Here is a 24,527-nt window from a genome sequence, read left to right as displayed (position 1 = left end):
GCAGGGCCCCCTCCAGCCTTTCCCGCCCCTGCCACTCCTTCAGACCTGGTCCCAGCCCTGCCCCTACCTGCAGCCTGGCTCAAGCGACTGGCTCAAGCCCACAGTGACCACCTCACTCTGCTCTCACAGTCCACATTTTTGGTGCCCACAAGGCCCAGGCTCAGGAGAAGAGACACACCCACAGGCCAGACATAGCCTTAGGAACCAGAGACAGTAGCCGCTTCCCTGGGACACCCGCTAATGGGATCACACCCAACCCTGGCTCAGGCCCACAGCAGCACATCTGACACATGCCCTCAATCCCTCTCTACCCCATGACCCATAAGCAACCTCCTGGCACCAGCACCCAGCCATAAGCGAAACCAACTTGCAAGAAAAACCCTCCCTCCCTGACCATACAAAACAAACACACTTGCCCATTAGAGAAGGAGCAATGGTTTGTGAAGCGGTAAATATATAGCACACAGCGCACTCCTCCCATTCCATCTGACTTTGGAAGCACTTTCAACATAAAATTTTAGTTGCTGTCAGGTGTGTTTTAACCCCAAGATAACAGTTTTCATGAAGAGCCATAGAATGTAAAAGACAGGGGGACCCCCAAAATCAAAGTGGTCCAATGCACCCATTGACAGATGGGGAAACTGAGGCTCCAGCAGGTCAAGACTGCCTACCTTTGGGCTCCTAGGGCCCCACCATGCTCCGCTCAGACACTATACCTGTGCACTGTATGAGCACTGACTGTTTACAAGCTGCCACCCCCACCAAACTGTGAGTTCCCTGACACCAGGGTATCACCTCTTTAACTTCTGCAGCTGTAGCATCTCTCGCAGGGGTCAGGCAGTCACAGGTGCTCAATAAACAGCTGTTGAGCAAACAAATGACCCACAAAGGCATCCCAAAGCCACAGGGTAAGGGGCAAACAAAGTTTCCGGTGTCACCTGCTTCCTGCTCTCATCTCAGACTGAATGCAGCAGGTGCTGGATAACTGTGGGGAGGAACTCGAATCTCGGAACGGAAAGACCAGTAAGCTGTGAGCTGCAGGGAGAGGGCGCCAGCCTGGGGGCAGACCTGTTGCCAGCCTGCCTCTGACACTGGCATGCGGGCCATGTCACCACAGGAACAGCTCTCTCTCACCCTCGCTTTCTTCCAGTCTCAACTGAAAAGGAACCTCACCTTGCCTACCTGCCAGAATCAGAGCAAGGAGGGGGAAAGGGATATGCACGTGCACTGAAGACAATGTATGAGTGGGACTGAACTCCCCAACAATGGCGCCGCGTCTTCCTGGTCCACCAGCTCCCTGGTAAGCAGGGAGACAGAATCACCAGCCCCACCGGACAGATGGGAAAACAAGGCCCCAAAGGCCGCGCCAGTTCCTGCAGTGCCCCTGGAAACCCCAGAGCTTGCTCCCCCTCTAACAACTGACCCAGGCCAAGAGGGTGGGGGAAGGGTTCCCGGAGTGCCTGTCCCCTAGACAGCAACACCTGCCAATCCCATGTCCCTCTGGGCAGCAATTCCTGGCTGTGACCTGCCAAACCCACAGCCGGTCCCTGATGCCACAGGGAAGCACCAGCTGTGGACCGTCCCATGCCCTGGGATAAAAGGACAGAAGTCCAAGGAAGCACAGACAGCCAAGTAAAAAATAACCACACCCTATGGCCTAGAAGTCACCCGAGGCACCACTGCCAGGTTTTCCCGTTCTCCTGGAGTAAACATTATTGACAGCAGATGTGGGGAGGAGAAAGGCAGTTTTAGACCCCACCTGCTCCCTAGGCCTAAGCTGGGGACGTCCCCTCCTCCACTCTCCACCGTCTCCTCTCCCTAATGTGGCCGTCTTGGGCCCTTCCCACAGACGGACAACCTCTAGCCCTCAGCAACCAGAGCAAGTTGACAAACCTGTTTCTAAACCCCAGGCCTCTGACCAAAGGCTTTCAAACAGGGAGCTATGGGGTATCCACTGCATGGTGGCTAGGGGGCTCTGCCACCCACTTAGAATCTGAATCCTAGCCTGCGTGTGTATAGGGACATGTGTGCACACATGAAAACTGCAGGGGTGGGCAGCATGCTGGAGGGGTTACCAGTGTGGGCTCTGGAGCCCGCCAGCCTGTGGGAATCCCAGCTAGTGCACATTCCGTGTGACTAGGGCACCTTCCTTAACCTCTCTGTGCCAGTCTCCTCACTGGTAAAACAGGGGTAATAAAAGTACCCGCCGCCCAGGGTTTTGTGAGGATGAAGTGAGGTAACATTTGGCATAACACTTGGCATACAATAAAAGCTCCATTTCCCCCAGTAGGGTGTGAAGTGGGTCGCCTTTGGGATTCTGTGTGGGTTTTTTTTCCTTCTTCATGAATTAAATTTCCTACATAAATGTGCATGCCTTGTTGTCAGCAAAGAACAAAGCAAGCTCCACGTTTATTTTTTTGAGATGGAATAGGAAGAACTCAGATCTCAAGGATCCCTTTCCTCCAAAAGCAGGGTGCTGAAGCAGCCCTCCCACTGCCCGTCTATTTGCGGGATCCCCTTTAGGGCAGGGAGCTCTACGGCCCAGGGCAGTCCAGCCTTGATAGCTCCCTGACCCCACTACACCTCTTCCCCACCCCTACCCATCCAGTAAGACTCGAGCCCAGCCTCCTGGAAGAGACCTCCCTGGGGGCCCACACTACAGCCTTCCTCCTTGGGAACACCCGCTTTCCTGACCCCTGCCTGGCCTCCCCCGTCTGGTGTTTGCCCACCCCTGAGTAAGCCCATCTTCTACCAGTGTCTGACAGTTCCAGCGGTGATAAGCTTGCCAGCCCCACAGTGGACAGTCCTGAGGGCAAGGCCATCTCCTTCCTCTGCAGTTTCAAGGCACTGACCCAAATTCTCTTCTTGGATCCTCACTACAACCCCATGAGTGGACGAGAGATTCAGGGAAGGGAAGTGATGAGCCAGTACCACAATTCTAAAGCCAGTTTGATCAATTCCAATCCAGGACTCATTCCCAACACTGCTTCTCCGAGGAAGGCACAGGGCAGGCCCTGAGCCAACAGACCCTAGGGCCAACTAGGCGGCCTGACTGCATAGGGCAGAACTGCATGGGGCCAAGGTGGCACCTCTCTCTGCTCCCTCCCTTCCACCTCCTGTTCCCTGCTCACATCCCTCCTCCTTCTCCAGGTTTCCCTCCTCCCTGGCTGGGCTTTGGTTCTGTGGCCCCACAGCAGCCAGCAGCCCTTCTGAGGGTGTCCACAGCTAAGGAGGCCAGTGACCCCACACTAACAGGAGGGAGAGGAGGAGGAGGTTTGGGGCTTTGTAGAAGATACTGTTGGTTTTTCTGTTTTGTGTCAAATGACCTCTCACACTCCAGGCAATGGTACATTTGAGCGCCGGGTACTTAAAAGAATTTAGCAGGACAGTTTAAAATGTCCAGACTTGGAGGTGTCAGATTTCATAAATCGAAGAAATTCAGAACACATATGCAAACCACAACGCTGGGACGCCAGAGAGGCCTCTCAACTGCTGAGGCCGCAGACTCTGGGCAGAGAGCAGATCTCCCAGGCCCCGCCCAAGTTGCAGGAATTCTTAGGTTGTCTAGGGGATATCTATCAGCAGCACGTATACACATGTGTCTATCAGAACAATGGGCTCCAACAATGATATGTCAAACACTGATAATCAAGTTTATAATCCACGGTTTTAATAACATCAGCATAACAAGCAAATACATGTTTATTAGAGCCTAGATTTTTAAAAACTCTGTAAAAGGCACGTTTTGGACAATTAGGGAGATTTAAATGGACTGCATAGCAGATAATGTTATTGTATCAGCACTGAATTCCTTGGGTGTGATAAGGGTGGTGTGCTAAGTAGGAGCACACCCTGGCTCACAAGTAACGCACACTTCAGTGTTCAGGGGTGAAGTGTCCTGACGTCTACTTTATCTAAATGAATCAGGAAAAAACTGTATGTGAATCTATATGGAGAGAGTGACAAGGAAAAGGAGAATATGCAGGCTGTTACATGCTGGTGAATGGAGGTGACAATGCACAAATATTTATTGTACTATTCTTTCAACTTTTTTGTGGATCTGAAAATTTACAAAACAAAATATCAAAGAAAAAATAGCACCATTAGAGATTTTTTTTTTTTAAGCACAAAAATTTAAAGAAAAATAAAATGGCTCATAATCCCATTACCTAGATGGTTCTTTTAAATTGTTGTGATATAACTGAATTTGAAAACAGGTGAGTAATGGGGGGCTGGGGGGCTGAGTGAAAAAGGTGAGGAGACTGGGAAGTACAGACTGGTATTTACAGAACAGTCCTGAGGATGTAAAGCACAGCCTAGGGAATACAGTCAATAATACTGTAATAACTATGTATGGTGCCAGGGGGGTACTTGAAATATTGGGGGATCACTTCATAAAGTATATGACTGTCTAACCACTATGCTGTACACCCAAAACTAATCAATATTAAATGTAAATTATAACTGAAAGAAAAAAATTTTTTTCATAAATAAATAAAAATACAATGTGTCCAGCCATGTTTTACTGCCCAAGAAGGAAAATACCCTAAGAGAATTTTTTCTCTCAAAACACCAATATAGGCAAATAAGGACCAATGAATTTTTTAAAAGTCTACTGTATCGTTTCTTAGTGGTAGAATGAATTTTTTTTAAAAAGTATGTGATTTCCAAAACAGGAGACACAGGCAAGAAGTTTGAAAATATTATGCGAGAATATTCTGGTCCCCTGGCCTGTGGGTGACCCAATGGTGGCGGTGGAATGTCCAGGTGGGGCTCGCCCCCTCCATCTCTACTCCCACAGGTAGTGGGGCTCTTCCCCTCTGTCTCCACTGCCCACAGATAATAGAGCCTTCTGGGGCTCCCAAAAGCCTCAACAGTCCTGTGATTGCCTACTCAGGGCCCAGGAGCACAGGACCACCCAAGACTACCCATGACCACACCAGCTTCGAGGCAGCACCTTCCGCAGGCGCCAGAACAGCCTCCTCCATCAGTGACTGAGACATGGCTCACAGCAAACCCCCACACTTAGGGTGAGGTGGCCCTGTGCTTTGCTCCCTCAGTTTCCCTACCACACTTACACTGCAATTCCCGGGGACTTTGATATTCTCAGAGAGAAGGGGAGAAAAGGGGAAGAGAATACTGCTAACTTGCTCATTAGGATTATTAAACTGTCCACAGAGGGGAGGCTGGTGACAAGGTGAAGGAGGCAAAAGCGGAGACACCACCTGAGGAGGACTGTCCTGGCAGCTGGAGGAGACTGAGAGAGGCAGAGACACCCAGGGCAGGGGCTGAGAGAGCCTGCACAGAGCCCGAAGGGCCTGGTTATTAAAGCCAGGAGCAGGCTGCTTCTCCTGCCAATACAGTTATCTTTTAATCCAACCCCCAGATGACACCATCTGGCAGCAGCACCAGAGCAGCTCCTGAGGGCACGAGAGTCACAAGGGGCCCTGGGTCTCTCCCTTCAGGCCAGGGCTTGCCTGTGTTCCCATGCTCCCGAGGAAGCGAGGGCCCCTGTTTCTCCAAGGCCTACTTCTCGACAGGCCTGTGCATGCCCGGGACAGCGAGGCAGTGAGTGAGGGAGTGGAAGAAGCTGCTGTGTTGTGCAGGGTCCCCAAATGCCAGATGCAAAGATCTGAGAAGGGAAGGCACTGGCCCCAGGTCACTGAGCAGGCTGGCATCATGCCAGGGCTCTCCTTCTACCCAGATGTGGCAATGAGGTTTGCAGCTCAAGAACAGCTGTTATCAACTGGCTGGGGTGAGCTGCCTGGGATTCTGGGCGAGAAGCATTCTGTGACCCTGGGCAGGCTCAGCAGGCAAGGGCATCTTGACCACCTGGCCCCAGACTGCCACCCCTCCGTGAACACTGACAACTCAGGGACCAGCTGGAGGAAAGTGCCCACCTGCAGTGCTGATTTCTGACCCCTGCAGTCATTCAGGATACAGCAGCAGCATTCTCTAAGATACTGTGGGCTTACTCCTGCCCCCATGCAAGGGGGTCTCTGCCTGCCTCTACAAATGTCCATATCCCACCCCCACCTCCAGCCTCTCAGCTCAAAGTCCGCTCCTGGAGCATGTGAGGGAAGGAAGGGGCATCGATCAGGAAGTCTCAAGGCTGGCAGGGGCATGAAGCCCATCTCCTTAGCAGGAGATGTGGACTCGCCTTCCTCCCACTCCCATAGCACCCCTGACAGAGAGCCATCCAGACCCTTCAGGCTCAGGAGCACACCACCTCCAAAGGCAGCCCTCCCATCGCTGACCAGTTCTCCATGCACAGTGCTCTTCCTTGTGGGCAGCTGAAATCTGCTAGCAGGAATGGGTACCCAAAACTCAAATCTCACGGCCCCGAAGGCTGCTCAATTTCCCAGCACATCTCCGTGGGTTCCAACCACCAGGGGTAAAATCCTGACTCACTAGCTTGGGACTCTGGGCAAGTAACTTCCTCTCTCTGTGCCTCAGTTCCCTCATCTGTAGTCCCTCATCTTCTAGAATGACCCATGAGACATCCATATAAATTCCCAGGCACCCGCCATAAATGGTCATCAATGTCTACCATCACACCACACCACTGCTATCATGGTCTGCTGCCCCTCACCTGACACTCACCCCACTTTCTCACAACCAGACTAGTGCTCAGCAAGTGTCCAGTTCTGCAGCCTCCCTTAGGGGCAGCTGGCTTATTGAAAAAAAACATTTCAAACTCTAGCTCTCCTCACCCAAAACCTCCGCCCAAGGCTCAGGCAGGCCATCCCAGCAGCCCACAGGAGCTGGCGGACAAGAAGTGCAGCTGGGGGCCATTACGGGAGGATTCCTCTCATCCCTCTAGGCCTTGGCCCATGTCTCTAGCCTCACCAGCCTAGACGCCCTAAGTATCCTCCACCAGACCACCAAAAACACACAAACACCAAAACAAAACCCACACTCAGGCAAATAGATATAATCTTATTAATCCCATGCTCCACAATTTTCCATGGCTCCCTTTGACCTATGAGGTCAAAGTCAAAAATTCTCATACCAGCACTGAAAGAAGGAAACAAACAGTTATTGAGCATCTCATTTTGTGCCAAGTTCTCAGCTACATACTCTATATGTATTACACCACTTAATAACTCCAAGGTTGGTCTTATTACGGCATCTCACAGGGGGAGGAAGTTGAGGCTCCAAAGTCTTAACCCTGGCCTAAGCCACACAGCTCCGGGGCATCAGAAGCAGACTTAGAGGCCAGGTCCACAGCCCCGCCCCTGCCTCCTTCTCCAGCTTGTCTCCTCCAGCCCCTCCTGGACCAGACCACCGTCCAGTCACCACAGTGCCCATGGTCACCCAGCATGCCCGGCTCCTTCCTGCCTCACAGCTCTTCCTCAGGCTTCCCTCCCCGTGGCTGTAACGCAGCTACACATCACTTGACAACTTCCACTCGCCCCTGAAAGCTCAGCTCTTCAGTTATTTTCTCCATGAGACCAACCCTCAGCCAACGACTCTCCCTTCCACGAGACAGAACCAATTCCTTCCATGATGCACATTAGAGACAGCTTACCAGTCCCCAAGCCAGCAGCACTGCCATCTACTCCCTAAGGCAGATCACTCATCTTGTCACCACCGCAGTTCAGTATGCTGGCTTGAATAAGTGAATGAATGATCTCCCTTCTAGACTTACAGACCAGGAAACAAGGCACAGTCAGAGGTGGATCTGACCTTTGCAGGGACAATTGGTAAACAGCCGGTCTAGAGTAGCCTTCTGGCAAATAGCTCATCCTTGGCTGGGTGCACGTGAGCGACCCCATCAGGACTACCAACTCCCGTGGTAGGCAGGAGCAAATCCACATGGCGAAGCTGTGGTGAAGGCAGCATCAGTGACCGCTAGGCCTTCTGCACCCACTCCTGGCACTGGCAGGAAAGCCCACATCAGGCTCAGCCCCAGGCCTCCTGGTATACCCTCACTCATGGACACAGGAAGTGGCAACTCTGGGCAGAAACAGCCCCGCTCTGCTGACCTGGACAGATGGACGCCAGGGCCTGGAGGGGGCCTCAGCCAACTGCACCCTGCTCCAACAGTTTATCAGCCCTGGGTCCCCTAGGGGAAGAGGCGGAAAGATGAGCTCTCCGTCCTGACCCACTTTTCCCAGAGCTCCCCTCCCAGATCTGGCCAGGCCCAGTGAGATCCCTCTCACCTGGGACATCAATAAGAGAAACAATCACACAGATATTCATATAGGGAGTACCTCAGCCACGCTGAGACTCCCACTTTGCAGAGAAGGAAAACAGTGCCCAGAGGTAGGTCCCTGAACTGTGCTCTTCTCACCCTACTGCCTCCCTGACCCCCATGAACATCACAGGTCTCCCCAGAGGAGACAGAACAAACAAGCTTCTGCTTCCATCATGGGCAGGCTCAGGCACCAAGGAAACGCCCTGCACTGAATATGAGAGCCTCCTGAGCACGGGTGGAAAATACAGCTGCTGAGACCAGCCCACCCCCAGGCTCTGCTTCGGGAGACCCAGGGTGGGGCCCAGGAGTCATCATTTTTAAGAAACATCCTAGGTAACTGAAGAAGCCAGTCCAAACACCGTACCTGGAGAAACCTAGGAGTGACTCAGGATCAATGCCATAAGCCTGGCAATTTGTACCAAAAGCCTTCAAAACATCCACACCCTTTGACCCAGAAGCACCACTTCCAGGAATTTATCCTGAGGAAATAAAGATGTGCACAAAGATCTATGCATAAGGATGTTCACTGCGTCGTGATTTAGACTGAAAAATGGGAACTCTCCAAATCTCCATAAAAGGGGCCTAGTGACATAAACCTTGCTAGAGCAACACTATGCACCCGCGAAAAATAAATCCTTCCTCATTCTTTAAAAAACCATCTACAGTCGTTACCTCCAGTTAGTAATACTGCTTCACATTACTTTCCCTTTGGTTATCTACCCTCTCTAAATTCTCTACTGTCAATATGGCTAATTACATAATAGTTTTAAAACCAAGTTACTTTTCCTGGCTGGCGTGGCTCAGTGGTTGAGCACCAACCTAGGATCCAGGAGATCGAGGTTTGATTCCCGGTCAGGGTACATGCCCGGGTTGCAGGTTCAATGCCCAGTCAGGGTGCATGTGGGAGGTGATGTTTCTCTCTCTCCCTCTACTCCCTTCCTCCCTCTTTAAAATCAATTTTAAAAAATTAAGAAACAAAGTTCTACCTGAATACTTACAGCAATTAGCAGCAGTTCATTCCCTCCCATAGAGCAGTATCCGGCAATTAAGCAGTTACTTCCTATCCTGAACAGGCATCTACCTTCCTGAAGTTAAAATCGCCTGTCTCCCTAATGCAGTTCGCAGTACATGGCATCATACGCTCAATAAACACAAGGAACTGACTTACAGGATGAGCATCCATTCTTTCCCCCTAGGGCCAAGATGAGAATGGGGGGTTCCACAAGCATGGCTGATGCATATTCACAAGGCCATGTTCAAATGAACCGTTGTTATCTCTTGCCCCCCACAATCATCTAGATGATTATTAAAAACACCTGTGCCCCCACTGAGTTCACTGCTCCATGAACAGTTGCCCCACCCCTACTGGTGACTCCATTGGCCAGTAACTCTTTACTGAGGCCATTTTGGGGTGAACCACCTGCTAGGAGCTGTCAGCTAGGCCGAGACCACAGATGCCTCACTACTAGAAGCTGAGGGGCCAAGTGTAGCCCTGACACAAAAGGCCTTCCCTCAAAAAAAGCAGCAAGGCAGAAAAGTGATGTTTTCTTCCTCCCTCTCATTTTATTTATTTCCTTTATTCCAATTTCCCTTCCCACTCTCCTCCTCTGTGCCCATAGGTGACCATTCCTTGTGTTAATCTTTTTCTCTGTGTTCTTGCAAACTGCGTATTGTTTTGTATTAATCTACACACCAGCGCTGCCTTACAAATCTCACTCTACTCCTTACTCTTCCGCTGAGCTCTATGCTTTATGATCCATTCCACTGCCATGTGTGTCTCGCCAGTCACTTGGGTCTGCTTCGGAGGACTGCCAGCCTATGTCCACCACTGCACCCATCAGCTCTCTCAGGGATGGAGACCACCCCATAGGCACCTCCAGGGACCTGTCCCCTCAGGAACCTGCGTGAGAGCCAGTGCCCCAGGGAGGGAAGAACAGGCTCTCATGCAGGGTAGAGCTTTGCAGGAGCCGTACCAAAGGCTCCAGCAGGGCTGCACCAGCAGAGGGGAGTCTCCAAAACCCCACACACCACTGTCCATTGACATCACTCAGCTTTCTAGTTTCTGCCAGCCTAGGAGGTGGAAAGAAATAGAGCTCACTGTGGATCCTTACCAAACAGCAAGAAAGGCATTGGCCACAATAAGCTGAGCTGAATGGAAACAATTGCTCATTAATAAGAATCTTCGTAGGGAGACCTCACTGCCTTGAGTTGTCACAGGCTGCTGGAGCACAAACATCACGCACTGGCTTGCCAAATGCCATGGATCCCGCCTGCTCTGGTAGGCAGAGGCTCCTCCCAAGGAAGCCGACTGTTGGGGGTAGGCGGCAACACAGTGGAGCTCTCATGCCACTCCACTTTTATTTGCAATCACACGGTCCTACTACCTGATGACTGTTACGCACAGCTCCTACTGCATGTGACTGCCATGTGACCTGACAGCACCTGAAGCAGTCTATACCTGTTCAATGTGTCCCAGCAAGGTCAAATGGTTCTAGAGGTTGCCAAACACTCTTAAATCTCTGTGCTAACTTCATCATGGTCCAAAAACCAAGAACCTGAGACCAGCTCTGATCTGCAGACCACACCCTGAGTATGAGATACAGTGTGAGAACAAACCAGCCAGCCTCCCCCGAAAATCACAGCTTAATGTGGCACTTAAACCACCATGGGACAGATTATACTTACCTAGTGCTTACTGTCTGCCAGGCACTGCTCCCAACACTTGACAAACATAACTCCTTTAATCTTTATAATACAAGGTCCTATTATTAACCTCATTTCACAGATGAGGAAACTGAGACACAGAGAGAGAAAGTAATTTGCCCAGGGTCACAGTAAGTAGCAAATTCAGGATTTGAACCCAATACTTGGCTTAGATACATACTCTTAACCACTCTACTAAACTGAGTCCCCTGATTCCCACGTGACCTGGCCTCCCCCATCTGTTCCCTCATGTGTAAGGTGGAGTAAGGACCCCCAAACGGTTGCTGATGAGATCAAATGAGAAAGTAAATACAAAAATAAAGACAAAGCATCCCATGCAATAGAAACACCATCTACACAACACATGACTGTCTCCATGCACGTGACCCATTTCTCTGCACCACCCACCTACTTTCACACCAGCTCTGGGAAGGAGGCAGTGCCACGGCCCCCAACAGAGAGATAGCGATAAGGCTTAGAGACATGACGTGAGGCAGCCTTGGGAACACAACTAGACTCCCTCATTCCCCACCAGCCACCTAACTCCTCTCAACCACTCCCTTCTCCTCCACAAAGAGAAGGCCAGCAGATGGGAACTGGTCTCAAGCTCCCCAGAGGACTCCTGGACTCTGGTTCTAAACAGCCCGGCTATAATTCTCAGACTTGACAGGAAGAAGATAGCTTTCCAATCCATCTAACAACTCAGAGAAAGCCAATCAGACACCTCTAGGGCCTCTGCAAAGGCTGGTAGGCCTGTCTCACTCCCCATATTCTATGGATGACCCTCCTACTTCATGCCAACTCTGCCACTCCTCAAGCAGCCTCAGAGACCCAGTGGCTGGGAGAATGACTGGGAGCAGCACCCAGGCCCACCCTGTGTCTGCCGGGGGCTGGTTAGCCTGGCCTCGTCTCCCCAGTGCCTGCTGAATGCTTGCCTCCAGCAAAAGCCAGTGCTTCCCATAAAGACCCACTCTTCAGAGAATGGATTCTCTCCCAACTCTCCTCCCCTGTTCTGCACATTGCCGTCGCCAGGCGTGCCCTCCTCCTAGCCCCGCTCCAGCACACACCCAGCCTTTCGGTCCTCTGCCTGAGCCCAGCTCACTGTACCCTCTCCTTGGGGCGGCCTCACCTGCTCCGCACGTGATGTGTACTGCTGGCTACCTGCTCCTTCAGGTCTGGGCTTTCCAACGAGACGATAAACTCCTGGGGGGCAAGAGCCACCTTCTGTTCGCCCTTCTGAGAACCTTACAGGTTTTGCAACCAAAAACGCTTGCCATTTGCTATAAGCCAAAAAAATGGAAGGTAAGGAGCAGGAAGTTAGCAAGTGAGGCTGCTTACTTCTGGCAGTACCGGCAGGAGAGAGAGAACAGAGCAACCCAAAACGAAAAGCTTTGATGAACATAGCACACGCACTGCAGCTAAAGGAACCGATCAAAGTCAGGGTGCCTGGCATGGGTCCATGGTGGTGATCATGGGTGAGGCTAGTATCTTTCTCATCTCTATATACTCACCACTCAGCAGAGCCATGGACCAGGTATATGCTGGGTGGGTGATGGACAGGTGGACAGACCAGTGGATGGACACCCTAGAGGCTGAGTGATCTCAGCAAGAAGACACTGTGACCAGCTCCGCTGAGTTTTCATTACAAGCCTTAATATGAGGGAGGCTGAAGGCAGAACAAACTTACATGAAATTCCACAAAGCAAAATTCCCTAGAAAGCAAGGATAGCTGGTCACTGTTTTGTCCCCTCTCCCTGGGCTCATAAATGGGGGAGACAATGGGACAGGATTTATAACGGTGGCCTGCCATTTTCTATCAAACATCAGGCAGGAGAACAGACAGGCATGTGTATTCTCTCTCATGGCCCCTGAAGTCTAAGCTGCTTCAGGTTCAGAGATATATATTTCCCCCCCAGGAAAAAGACCCAGAACCAGCACATCTTGCTTTTGTTTACTTTCTTGCTTTTGCCTGGATCCAGTTTCCACTGAGGTTGGCCAGGGGGGTGGGCCCCAGCTCAGTGTCCTAGGGCCTTTACCCTCTTATCTTTATTTCAGGCTTTTTCCTCTGAGGTAAGAGACTCGGTGGCGTCATTTCCCTGCTTGAACTCTGTCCTGTGACTAAGCAGTAAGAAGCCAGGGCAGTCAGCCCTGGAAGTGTTTTGCTGTGTCACACAACAAGAATAAGACAAGGAGGTACCTCCTGCCAACATCAGACCCATTATCTGACTCAGCACTTAAATTCAGATATCACGACCTATGCCTGCATCCAAACAGGCCCCGCTATGTGGCAGGTTCTCAGAACACATCTGCTCAAGGAGTGAATGCTGTGATGAGAAAGGGGGGTGTGTCCAAGGCTCAGGACACAGACATCTCAACTGGAACCTCCACAGGCTGGCCCAGAGCAGAGAACAAATGCAGTCTTTATAAAGAAACTGACAAGGACTCTAAAACCTGCCCAGTCTCTGAGCAGCTGGTGGCCCTGAGCAAGCTGACGAACATCTCCTGGCCTAGTTCGCCCATCTGTAGAAGAGCTGCTGCACAGCTCCATGAACTGCAGTGCCCTGTTACTTGCTCACCCTCACTGGGAAGGCCGGTGCCTACAGGGCCAAGGCCGGGATCAGGAAAAACCAGACTCCCCGCCCAGCCTGGGGCTGGCGAAGATGCCTTGGAAGGCACCCCAGCATGGGCAGAACCTGGGTCCTGGTCCTGCTCTGCCAGGGGCATGCTATGAGATCCTGGCGGAATCCCTCTGTGTCTCTGGACTGCTATTTCTCAGTTGTAAAACAGGCAGTTTGGGCAAAATGGTCTCTAAGACCCCTTCCAGCCATGATACTAAACAACCTGAAGCTGCTTAAGAAACCAACAGGAAATGACAGTTCTGGCCAGAGGGAAAGGAAAAGAGGTTCCCCTAAGGACAGGGCTCCTCACGAGCCCTGAAAAGGTCATTAAGCTTCTTTAGAGTATGGCTTCTGAAATCAAAATATACAAGTCCAGTTTCTTCCCATCTGTTTTATTATCAAATCACTCACACCAGCGGTACAGATTTTCTTCACTTTTGGTCAGCAGACTCACAATGGCCAAATGATGCACAAGATTTGTCTGGGGGTCCCAGGCCATCTTAAGGAGTCAGGCAGATGCCATTCAGACAAGTAACCTATAGTTGACTCAGAAAGAGGCCTGAGAGCCGCCTGAGAGACAGGCCACACCTGGAAAAACATTGTGGGCAGAGAACACACACCCTGGCTTGAGACAGCCCACAAGGCAGCAGCAGGAGTTGCAGGTGATTATCTCTGATGGCACAGCTTCCCACACAGGCAGCTCGGCCCACCCCACCTGAAGGATGCACGTTGGCAGGGGCTTATTTATGCATCAGTGGCTAACAGTTCTCTTATGCACTGTAGGTGTAGGGCCAGCTAGTGACCATATATATTTTTTAAAACAAAATAATTTTTCAAAAAAGGTAACCACTGCCCACTGCAAAGGGACATCTGAGGGAGTTTCACTCTGCTCCTTCTGGGAAGCAGAGAGTGGGTTTTTATTAGCTATATTGTGGTTATTTTTGAAAGCATGGGTCATCCTGAAAGGAGACCTACAAAGGTAAACAGAGGAAGCAGATAAAGACAAGAGTATCTCATGGGAACATAGCTGCCATCAACTGCAGCTTCCGTATCCACTGCTGACTCACCAACAGAGCTCAGGCAAAGGAAGGTAAGGCTTCGGGGGGCTCTTCTCTCTCTCAGCATGGGAGCATCTTGAAAGCATCCAAGCCAGTGGTTTTAAAAGTACCTTCTGGGGAACCCTGAGAATGCTGGGGAACCCTGTGGAAGTGCCTCAGGGAGGCCACAGGGAAAAGGGGCAAGCTCCAGGCCTCCCCACCTGATTGCCACAGCACCTCTTTGTCTGTTTCACACATCTGGCTTTCCTGTAGAGTCCAGTTAATGAAAAAGGTCCAATCATAAAGAACATTTACACTTCATAAGTTCTTTCATTTAATTGTTCACGACAGCCCTGCAAGGAAACTGAGGCTGAAGAGTCAGGCTCCACAGCCAGTTATCTGTTTTATTATCAAATCACTCACACCAGCGGTACAGATTTTCATCACTTTTGCTCACCCAGCATCCACGTGGACTCTCAGGGAAGGAAGGTCACCACCAAGAACAGTCCACTCCAGAGCTGGATGGCATTGACCCTTAAAACAAGCTCTTCCTTAAACAAAAGGCTCAGGGAAGGGGAGCTGTTAGGGATTATAAAAGAGGCTCAGAGGGTGACGCCAACTGAATGCAACAAGTGCACCTTATTAAAATCCTGATTTGAACAAACCATCTATAAAAAGATATTTCTGAGACAGGAAAACTGAGCATAAGCTGGCTATGAGATGACATTAAGAAATTATTGTTAGTACCATTGGTTATAAAAACAGTCTTCTGACAATGTTTTTTTAAAAGGCCTTAGCTCTTAGAGACACTTCCTTAAGTATTTTGGGGGATGTGATATGCTGCCTGGGATCTGATTTACTACAGAAAACAAAAGTTGTTGGGAAAGCTGGGTATTGGTTATATTAGTCTCTCCATTTCCACAAATGTTTGAAATTTTTATACTATAAAGCTTAAAAGGAAAGAAGGACGGAAGAAAGAAAGGCCTCTGCTTAAGTTCAGTTCAATTCTACCTTCCAGTATCTTCCACCAGTCAGCCCATGTTCCACTTTCTGGGATCAAAGTCCACTTCTAGAGAAGACCACGGCGGCTTAACCATCTCACAGAATAACCATCGCAAAACCAGACTTCATTCTGGTAAAGCTACACTGGGGGAACTGAGGCCCAGAGAGGTCACACACCTTCAGATCACACAACCAAAATATCTACTGGCCCCAGAATCACATGTGCCCATTTCAGCTGGTATCAGAATTTAAAAGAATGGGAAAATTTAAGGTTTGGGTTCCCCACGTGAGAGAGCCAAGGGAAAATTCAAAAAACAATGGTATATATTAATGTTCCAGTTCTATGCACTAATGCCAAAGTTTCCCCAAAGTGCATTTCACAGAACACTGATGTCGCAAAATGCTCAATGAAGAAGGGCCCTGTGGTCAAATCAGTTTGGGAAACGCTGCATAGCGAACCCACTCCAGTGAAGCCCCAAGCACACTGGCTGATTAGTGCTCTCAGGAGGCTCCCAGTAGAGGAGCCCCTGTGACCTGCTCAAACTAGTACTGGTCAAATGCATTTGACCACAGAGCCCTTTAATCGAGCAACACCATTGACATCCCACCAAACCAGTATTTAGACGGTTCCTTGGGAAATGCTGATCTAAGCCTTTTGAAAGAAAATCTTGATAACCAGTTACCATGGATTCAAGACTAAAAAACCAAACCAACCCTGAATGGAAGAAGGAGGAATGTCTACAAAACAAAAATAACTAACATACTTCAAGGCCTTTGGGGATGGAGCTATTAGTGCTGGAAACCCAAAGGAAATGTGTGAACATCCCTTGGCTGCCAGATATGAATACTGCTGGGATTCTATGGTTAGCAACTTCTGGCCTCAAAAGACTCATAGATGACTTCTGAAACTAAATCTTTACTTAAAGTCCAAAGGAACTGTCCTGAGACTTTCCAAAATAGGTCTGGTAAAAAAAAATTACACAATTTTTAGAAGAAAAAGGAAAGAAAATACTGGAACTAAGATTCCAACCAGGCAAATCACCCTCAAGTCAAGGGGCTGTGGACAATATGGATTTCCTTTAAAACTCAAACAATATGGCAGTTCCTCCAAAAATTAAGCACTGAATTGCCTCATGAGCCATAATTCTCCTCCTGGATATATATCTGAAAGAACTGAAAGCAGAGTCTCGAAGGGATATTTACACACCCACGTTCTTAACAGCACTATTCACAAGAGCCAGTATGCAAAAGCAACCCAAGTATCCACTGATGGATGACTAGATAAACAAAATGGGGTCTATACACACAATGGAATATTATTCAGCCTTAAAAAGGAAGGAAATCCTGTCATATGCTACAATATGGATGAACCTTGAGGACACTGTGGTAAGTGAAATATGCCAGTCACAAAAGAACAAATACTGTATGATTCCACTTATATGATGTACCCAGAGCAGTCAAATTTATAGAAACAGAAAGTAGAAGGGTGGTTGCCAGGGGCCGGAAGGAGGGAATGAGGAATTGTTCTTTCATGGGTACAGTTGCAGTTTTGCAAGATGAAAGAGTTCTGAAGACTGGCTGAACGACAGTGTGAATGTACATAGTACTACTGAACTGTACACTTAAAATGGGGGTAGTGCCCAGCCAGGCGTGGCTCAGCGATTGAGCATTGACCTAGGATCCAGGCTATTGGGGTTCAATTCCGGGTCAGGGCACATGCCCGGGTTGCAGGCTCGATCCCCAATCGGGGGCGTGCAGGAGGCAGCTGACCAATGACTCACTCTATCATTGAAGTTTCTCTCTCTCTCTCTCCCCCTCTCCATTCCTCTCTCTGAAATCAATAAAGATATAGTAAAAAAAAAAAAATGGGGGTAGCTCAGTTGGTTGGAGCATCACCCTGAACACCAAAAGGTTGTGGGTTCAATTCCCAGTCAGGAAACATACCTAGGTTGGGAGTTTGATCCCCAGTTGGGGTGCATGTGAGAGGCAGCCAATCAATGTTTCTCTCTCACATCCATGTTTCTCTCTCTCTTTCTCCCTCTCTCTCTAAAAATCAATTTAAGAAAACATCCTGTGGGATCCTCAGCACTTCTAAGGAGGCATTAGGTCCAAGGAGGCTTGGCGATAGGGTTGGACTAGACTTGAGGCTTCTTCCAGCTCTATACCAGGATCACTGTTTTCACATTTAGTGTTAGTGTTGAGTGATTTTGGCTTTCTATTTCCTGAAAAAGTAAGCAGCAGAGGAGAAATATTTTGAATTAGTTTTCTTGTTCTACCTCATTCCAACCACCTATACATTCTGCAGGCCAGCGTGGGGGGCTCCTCAGGAATTTCCTGTAACCTTAGGAAGACAGGAGCCACAGAAATAGTGGATGTGAGGCAAGAGGGCTGAGCGCCCGTCAGTCTGTGCAGTAGGGATGCTGAGCGTGTCCAGCAGGGAAGAATTTTAAAGTGAGTTGAGTTGGAATGCTAAACTTCTTCTGGTTTTACTGTTGTACTGAAAAAACACAACAAAAAACAAGCCCCAGGTAGTGAGGAAGCTCATCCAATGTCAAGATGTTGCAAAGTTAGGAGCAGATACCCATTCAAGACTCTTTCGAGGACACCAAGCTGACATTCAAACTCTAAGCGCAGAAAGGGAAGGGCTCTCCAATCCTACAAAAGGCAATGTGGGTGCTCCATATGGCTCCTGGCAGCCAGCCTCACAATGCCAGTACCTGATGGGTGACCTTGGGAACTTTAGACACCAATGTCACACCACCTGCTTCCACCACAGACATACTGTGGGTGGTGACATCTGTGTGTGCATCTGGGACTCATTCTAGCCTTCCTGCACTCCCACAGTCTTCTGTCACTGCGAAGTCACTACATAAATGACTGGGGCAGGGAGAGGGAGGGTGGAGGTGGAAGAGGACATAGAGGGGATAAATGGTGATGGAAAAAATAAAATAAAATAAAAAAGAAATCTGCAGATATTTCTGAAGAGGACTGGGACTTACACAGGGTCACACCACTCATTCTACACACAGCTGACTAGTCATCCACTCAACAGAAACGTGCTGAACGCCTATCTTGGGCCAGGCTCTATTCTAGGCATTCGGAACACAACGGCGAATTCAGCTCGTGGAGATTACATTCCACTCTTGGTGACCCACAGCCACAGCAAAAGCAACCCTGACATCTGTTCAGCATAGTTTACAAGGAGCTCTCTCATAACCCTCAGAAATATCAGGAGAATCCCAGCTTTCTGGTTCTAAGGCTGGTTCTAGGCTGTATTGCTCACCCACTAACAAATGTTCCTCCTTTTCTCTTACCACTCACTGTCAAATAGCATAGTGAAGTGGTTATTGTTTTAATTACTTTGTAGAGTAGGAGATAAGCTCAGAAAGGTTAAATGACTTGCTCAGAGTCTAAAACCTAGTGATGTCTGCCGACCTCTCCCCACCACCCAAATCTGGCAAAGACCTCACCTGCTAACTGCATCATCACACAAAGGTGAGAGCACATACCATGGACATTCACCAGCTGTTTTATCTGCACCACACCCTTCCTGCTCTTCTGCCTTTGGAAAACTGCTTCTCCCCACTCTAAAGAACTGTATGTACCAGTATGGGACGCCAATCACAGCATCCCGTCCCTCGACCATATTGGTTGGGTCCACTGCTGGGCCAATCTTAGTCCTCTAGGGTTGGCCACAATGATTGGGCCTCACACGGACACATGACGCTGGTCAGGCTGATTGAAATCCTTCCATGAGATTTTTCTGCCTGGGCTCATTGGAGAGCGCTCCCTTTATTCTCTGGCCGGGGGCTATGAAGATGGGAGCCCAGAGGCTGGAGACCATGTTCCAGGAAAAGGGTGCAGCATTCGGGATCAACGGTTTCATTCAAGTTTCTATCACTACAAGAGAGGCACCCTGAACTAAAACATAGTGGGTTAAATAAAACCTGCCCTTCTCTTAGAAAACTCTTCTCAATCATGACTTCCAAGTTCCTCCACTCCTTCCTCTCAAATAACACAATTAAAAGAAAAACTACATCGGTTGGAACTTTTACTTATGTTACTGTCCCTGCTGACCCTCCAGAGCAAAGTAGATGGAGGAAAGGTGGCTGGTACCTAAGTGAGTAGGGAGAGAACAAAAGGCCCAGGTAACCTCTGATGAATAATAAATAACCCACACTCGACAATCAGCAGCCAACTGCACCTGGCGTACTAGAAAAACCTGGCAGGGCATTCCTTTAAGAAAAATTCTTCCAGCTTTAACTTCCGACAAGTGCACAATGCCTAAATTCCAAGAGATGTCCAAGCCCCTCGCTCGGCTAGCCACTGCGATCCTCCAGATTACCTCTGCGTCCCCTGCACTGCTCAGGCTGGCCTAACTCTGCAACCTGAAAACATACCACTCCTCTCATGGCTAGGCCTGCGCCCGGCACGTGTTCCTCCTTTCCTTCTGCATGTTCCAAATGCCCCTTCAACACCCAGCTCAAGCTCCAGTGCCTCCACGAAGCCTCCCTCAGCTTCTCCAGCAGATGCTGCTGTCTCCATTCTCTTACCTCCGGTGAAGGCAAGTCAGCCAGCTCTCTAGGAGACTAACAGGGAGACGCAGTGAGGATGAGAAAGCATTCAGCTCTGAGCACACACTGGAGGGGCCGGTGGGCAATCGCCAAGCTCAGCCACTTCTGCCCCACGTGAGAGGCCTGCCGTGATGTGGTTTGGGGAGCCCTGCACATTGAGATGGTAATTAGAGCCCCCCGGGGTGGATGAGAGTATTTGGGGAAAGTGTGTAGTATACAGAGTTTTAAAAGGAGGAAAAAGCCTGCTTGTATTGTATCACTCAATTGATCTGTCTCATACTGTCACTCTCCTGAGTGTCCCATTCCCCCAACTAGGCGGCGAGCTGCAGGCTGGAATTACATCCTATGCACCCTGGCCCCACCTGGACCAAGCACAGAACCAGGCACTTCAGTCCTCCCCGATCACATTCTGCTCTCCCAGTGGCTGAGGCAGGCCATGTAAACCCTTAGCCCCATGTCACAGATGAAGACACTGAGGCTCAAAGCAAGGAAGGAACCCTCACTCCAGAAACAGGCAGTTGAGGTCCTTCGAGTGAGAAAACTCAGATGTTAGTAACTGAATCAAAGAGAAAAAACAAAGGACTAGGTGGGTTCCTCGTGAACAAACAAATCCTGGTACAACTGTGGAAAAAACCCTTGAGACCTGAGCCACTCAGAAGTGGGCAATAGTTCTCTATCACTACCACCAGCGGGGGCAGAGAAGATCACTTCCTCCTTACAGACCCATGTATAGTGACAAGGAAAAGCTGAAAAACCCCGTAGAGTTCCCCAATGCAGGAAATGGCCTGAAATTATAGTGGGAGGGCCAAATCAGTAAGAGGAAAAAGTGCCCTCAACACAGAATCAGGAGCACTGTGCTTCAGCTCCACTCCAACTCCTCTCTGCCCTGCAGCTTCTGACCCGTCTTTCACACCTCACAGATGGGGCACAGAACCCAGCATAATGCAGGGAAGACATCACTCATCTCACTGGGGTTGCCACAGAATTAAGTGACATATTAAAGCATGAGGTATGATACAATATGCTGAATAGCAAAGTACTGTCAATCTTGATATAGGCGTCTCCCTGCCCCCCCAAAATAAAACAACACTGTATTTTCTTAGTCACCTTCATACTCCAGGCCTAAACATGGTGGGTTATAAATGTCCGGGGCTCTAACTGAGCATGAGCAGAACAGATGGGTTTGCTTACCTGCCAGCTTCCTCCCAGTTCCAGGTCCCACGTGGGGGTGCTGCCAGACACCGTCTGCCTGCAGCACAGCAAACTCCCACGGCACACAAGTGCCAGACAGGGGATGGGCATTCTGGACTCACAGAGGATATGGAATCCACCAAGGAAGCCCATAACTGGGTGATGGCCACACCTCCGATGTACAGATGGTGACAAAGGGGCCTCCCCTTGATGCTTTGGATCCTTAGAAAGCCAACTGGTTCCTCTCAGGATCCCAATCCCACAAGGGCCTTCCTCTAAGGCCGACGTATGGGCAGGGCTGTGGACCTGCATGCCAATGGAAACTGCTGGGAAAAGGAAGGAGGCAGGACACAGTGCTGGGTTTCCCTGACTCTGGCTCTCAGGGATGAGACGGGTACGTCCATCCCTTCAAGCACAGCAGATCTTTATGCACTGAGCTTTGCCCCATAGAAGGGCTCCCTGGCTAAAAAAAAAAAAAAAAAGTTGGAAAATCACTGCACAGGAAGTCACCCTTCAAGAAGATCCCAACACTCTAGTGTTTACTTGCACATCATGTCACTTCTCCCCCAGGAGCTCTAGATGGCATCTTGCCACACCAAATGCTACCCTGTATCTTTTCTAAAGTATTAACTAAATACACTTAACTTCCCCTTGAAAGCTATTTTTCAGAGGATTTCAGGACCCTCTCTCTGCAAGGCTACAGAACTCTGCATTGTAGTAAAACCAGAGTCTGAAATCACTACCCTTGGGGATAAAATCCAAACTCTATTCCACTCCTTCCTCAGAGGTCAGGACCAGCTCCTAGAACTTTGTTTCTGCGAGGTCCTATCTTCTCCCCAGGCAAGGCAAAGGGGGGGGGGTACCTAATTAATAGCAATTCATTCCTCTATTCCAGACCCTACAGCTAGTGCTAATTCAAATGCATCCCAACAGGACTTGGCTCTGCACTCCAACTTCTGTGCTTCCTTGATAAACCTGCTCCTTCAAAGATAGATAAGTGGAAAGACAGACAGAAAGATAAAAACAATTAAAGAGGAAAAAAATTACCCCGATGAGCTTTCCCCCTGTCCTTATCTTTCTTTGCATCTTCAAAAGCACCATCCCAAGAGAGGCCTGGGTTTGCCCAGAAACTCAGATATGATCATAATTGGGGGACAGAACACAGGTCTAAGGCATGTAAATGCCAGAGAGTCAGAAACCCAAAGTGGAGACAAAAGGGCCACCAATAAAAAGATACTCTGTGTGGCCAGCAGTTTAGTCTCTCTGTATGTCAGTTTCACTCACTATAAAAAGTGAGTTGAGAGGGCCCATATACAACACAGCTGTTACCGAGAACAGCTTATAAAATCATCCCCTTAATAAGTGAGGCTTTTAACAGCCATATAAACAGGTCTCATCAGCCTTTGGCCTACAAGTTGCTAAAGGCAGTCTGTCAGTCCCCTCAGTTCACTCTTAAAATACAGACACAGAAACGGTGGCACTTGCCTGGCTCCGAACATGTTAAAACAGTAGATCGTAACTGAAAACTGGGGTCCAAGACTTCGAGCGTTTTAACCACTCCAAGCCAGAGTTTTCTCTCTGGCAAGGGAAGAATAATAGCTCACAGAGTCATAACAATTAAATATGATAACCAGAGCGCCTGCCACGACAGTAGGTGCCTAATAAATGCTTGCTCTCTTCCGTCCTCAGTGCTACACCTTCCTGGAGCTTCCTAATCTAAAAGACTGGCTTTCCACGCTCCCCAACCGGGCCAGTCCAAGCCTACCACTTGTCACAAACTCCCTGCATAACCGCCACGCATGAAAACTCACAAATCCCTTACCCACCACTCAAGGGAACCAGCCAGCAGCCCTCGCCCCTCTCCCAGCTCAGCGCTGCCAGGAGGGCTCTGAGCCCCAGCAGCCACTATAGGATTTTCCCATGGTGCAATGCAACTTCCCCAACTTTTCCGGGCCCACAGTTTCCAAAGAAACCTAGCAGGCATTGTGCATAATCAGCCGCAAGTCTGGGCTAGCAGACAGCCTGCGCTCTGGGCAGAGGGAACCAAGGGCGCCAGACAGTGCAGAGGCACCGGGGGTCCTGCAACCAGGTGGCAGGATCCAAACTTCAGGAGGACCGGTGCTGGCCCAGGTTCCGTTCGTCTAGACTGCATCACTGACCAAAGGCTCTCAGAGGCGCTCAAAGGGCTGGGGGGTGGCGAAGAGCCTTAGAAATGGGGTGACAGGCACCCCTCAGCGGTCCCCAGGAGGCTGGCCCTGGTGGGACCCGGTGGGCTCTGCAGCCCGGGCAGCAGAGTCGAGGCCCGCAGTGCGGGGCATTGTTCGCGGCGACGGCGGGGCTGCGGGAGGAGGTGTGAAGTCCGGGTCCGCGCCGCCCCTCCCCAGGCGCCCCGAAGGAGGGCGGGCTGTGCCCGCGGCCAGCGCCGGGGAGAAGCCTGCCCCCCGGGTGCCCCCTCCGAGGGCGAGAGAGAGAAGCGGCGCGAGGCGGTCGGCGAGGCCGCGCGGGTCCCACACTCACCCGCGCCCTCGGCGGGCGGCGGCGGCCCCACGACGCCGTTCAGGTAGAGAATGGGCAGCAGGTGAGGCTGCGTCTTCTCCAGCGCCGCCCGCAGGTCCTGGAAGTGGTCGCGCTCCTTGGTCAGCAGCAGCTTGAGCAGCAGCTCCGCCTTGGAGCCTCCCGCCTCCTCGTCCAGCCGCCGCCGCTCGCCGGGGCTCAGCGCGCCCGCGGCCTCGAGCAGCCCGAGCACGGCCTCCACCTCCGTCATGGCCTGGGCCAGGCTCTGCTGACACTGGGCGAGCAGCTCCCGGCGCTGCGGCTCCATGGTGGCGGCCGCCCCGCCCCGCCCCGCGGACGGCTCCGCGCTCCCGAGCGGCCCGCGGCGCCTCGGGGCGCGAGCGCCCGCTGCAGCCTAGCGCGCCGGGGCCCGCGCGGCGGCGGGGGCCATGCGCCGGGGCCTGGCGGGCTGGGGGCCCGGGCGGCGGGCGGCGCTCAGCAGCGGCCGCCTCCCGGGCTCAGGAGCGCAGCCATGTTGGCTGCGGCGGCGGCGGGACTGGAGGAGGAGGAGGAGGAGGAGGAGACGGAGGAGGAGAAGGAGGAGGCGGAGGTGGGGACGGCGGCCGGGCGCGCCCCGAGGCCGGGCTCCAGCCGGGCATGCTCCCCCTCCCCCCGCGCGCCGCCCGCCCTGCCTCGCGGCCCCGCGAGG

The 24,527-nt window shown here is 50.8% G+C and overlaps 1 protein-coding gene across 4 annotated transcripts in view; it reads right to left on the bottom strand.

The window, feature by feature from the left end:
* Positions 1–24,276, bottom strand: part of DLG5 (discs large MAGUK scaffold protein 5) — a 109,390-nt gene extending 85,114 nt beyond the window's left edge. For 2 of the 4 annotated variants that reach the window (XM_081158824.1, XM_081158826.1), the window contains exon 1: positions 23,843–24,276. In XM_081158824.1, the coding sequence (XP_081014950.1) occupies positions 23,843–24,146 (304 nt within the window). In that variant the 5' untranslated portion in view covers positions 24,147–24,276. The remainder of the gene's footprint in view (positions 1–23,842) is intronic. The other 2 variants (XM_081158825.1, XM_081158827.1) reach the window with 1 other exon arrangement.
* Positions 24,277–24,527: the final 251 nt, after the last annotated feature.

Source organism: Miniopterus schreibersii (assembly GCF_964146895.1).
Source record: "Miniopterus schreibersii genome assembly, chromosome: 14".
NCBI lineage: Eukaryota > Metazoa > Chordata > Mammalia > Chiroptera > Miniopteridae > Miniopterus > Miniopterus schreibersii.
Note: the sequence above shows the minus strand (reverse complement) of the source record. Positions and strands in the feature narration are given on the sequence as shown.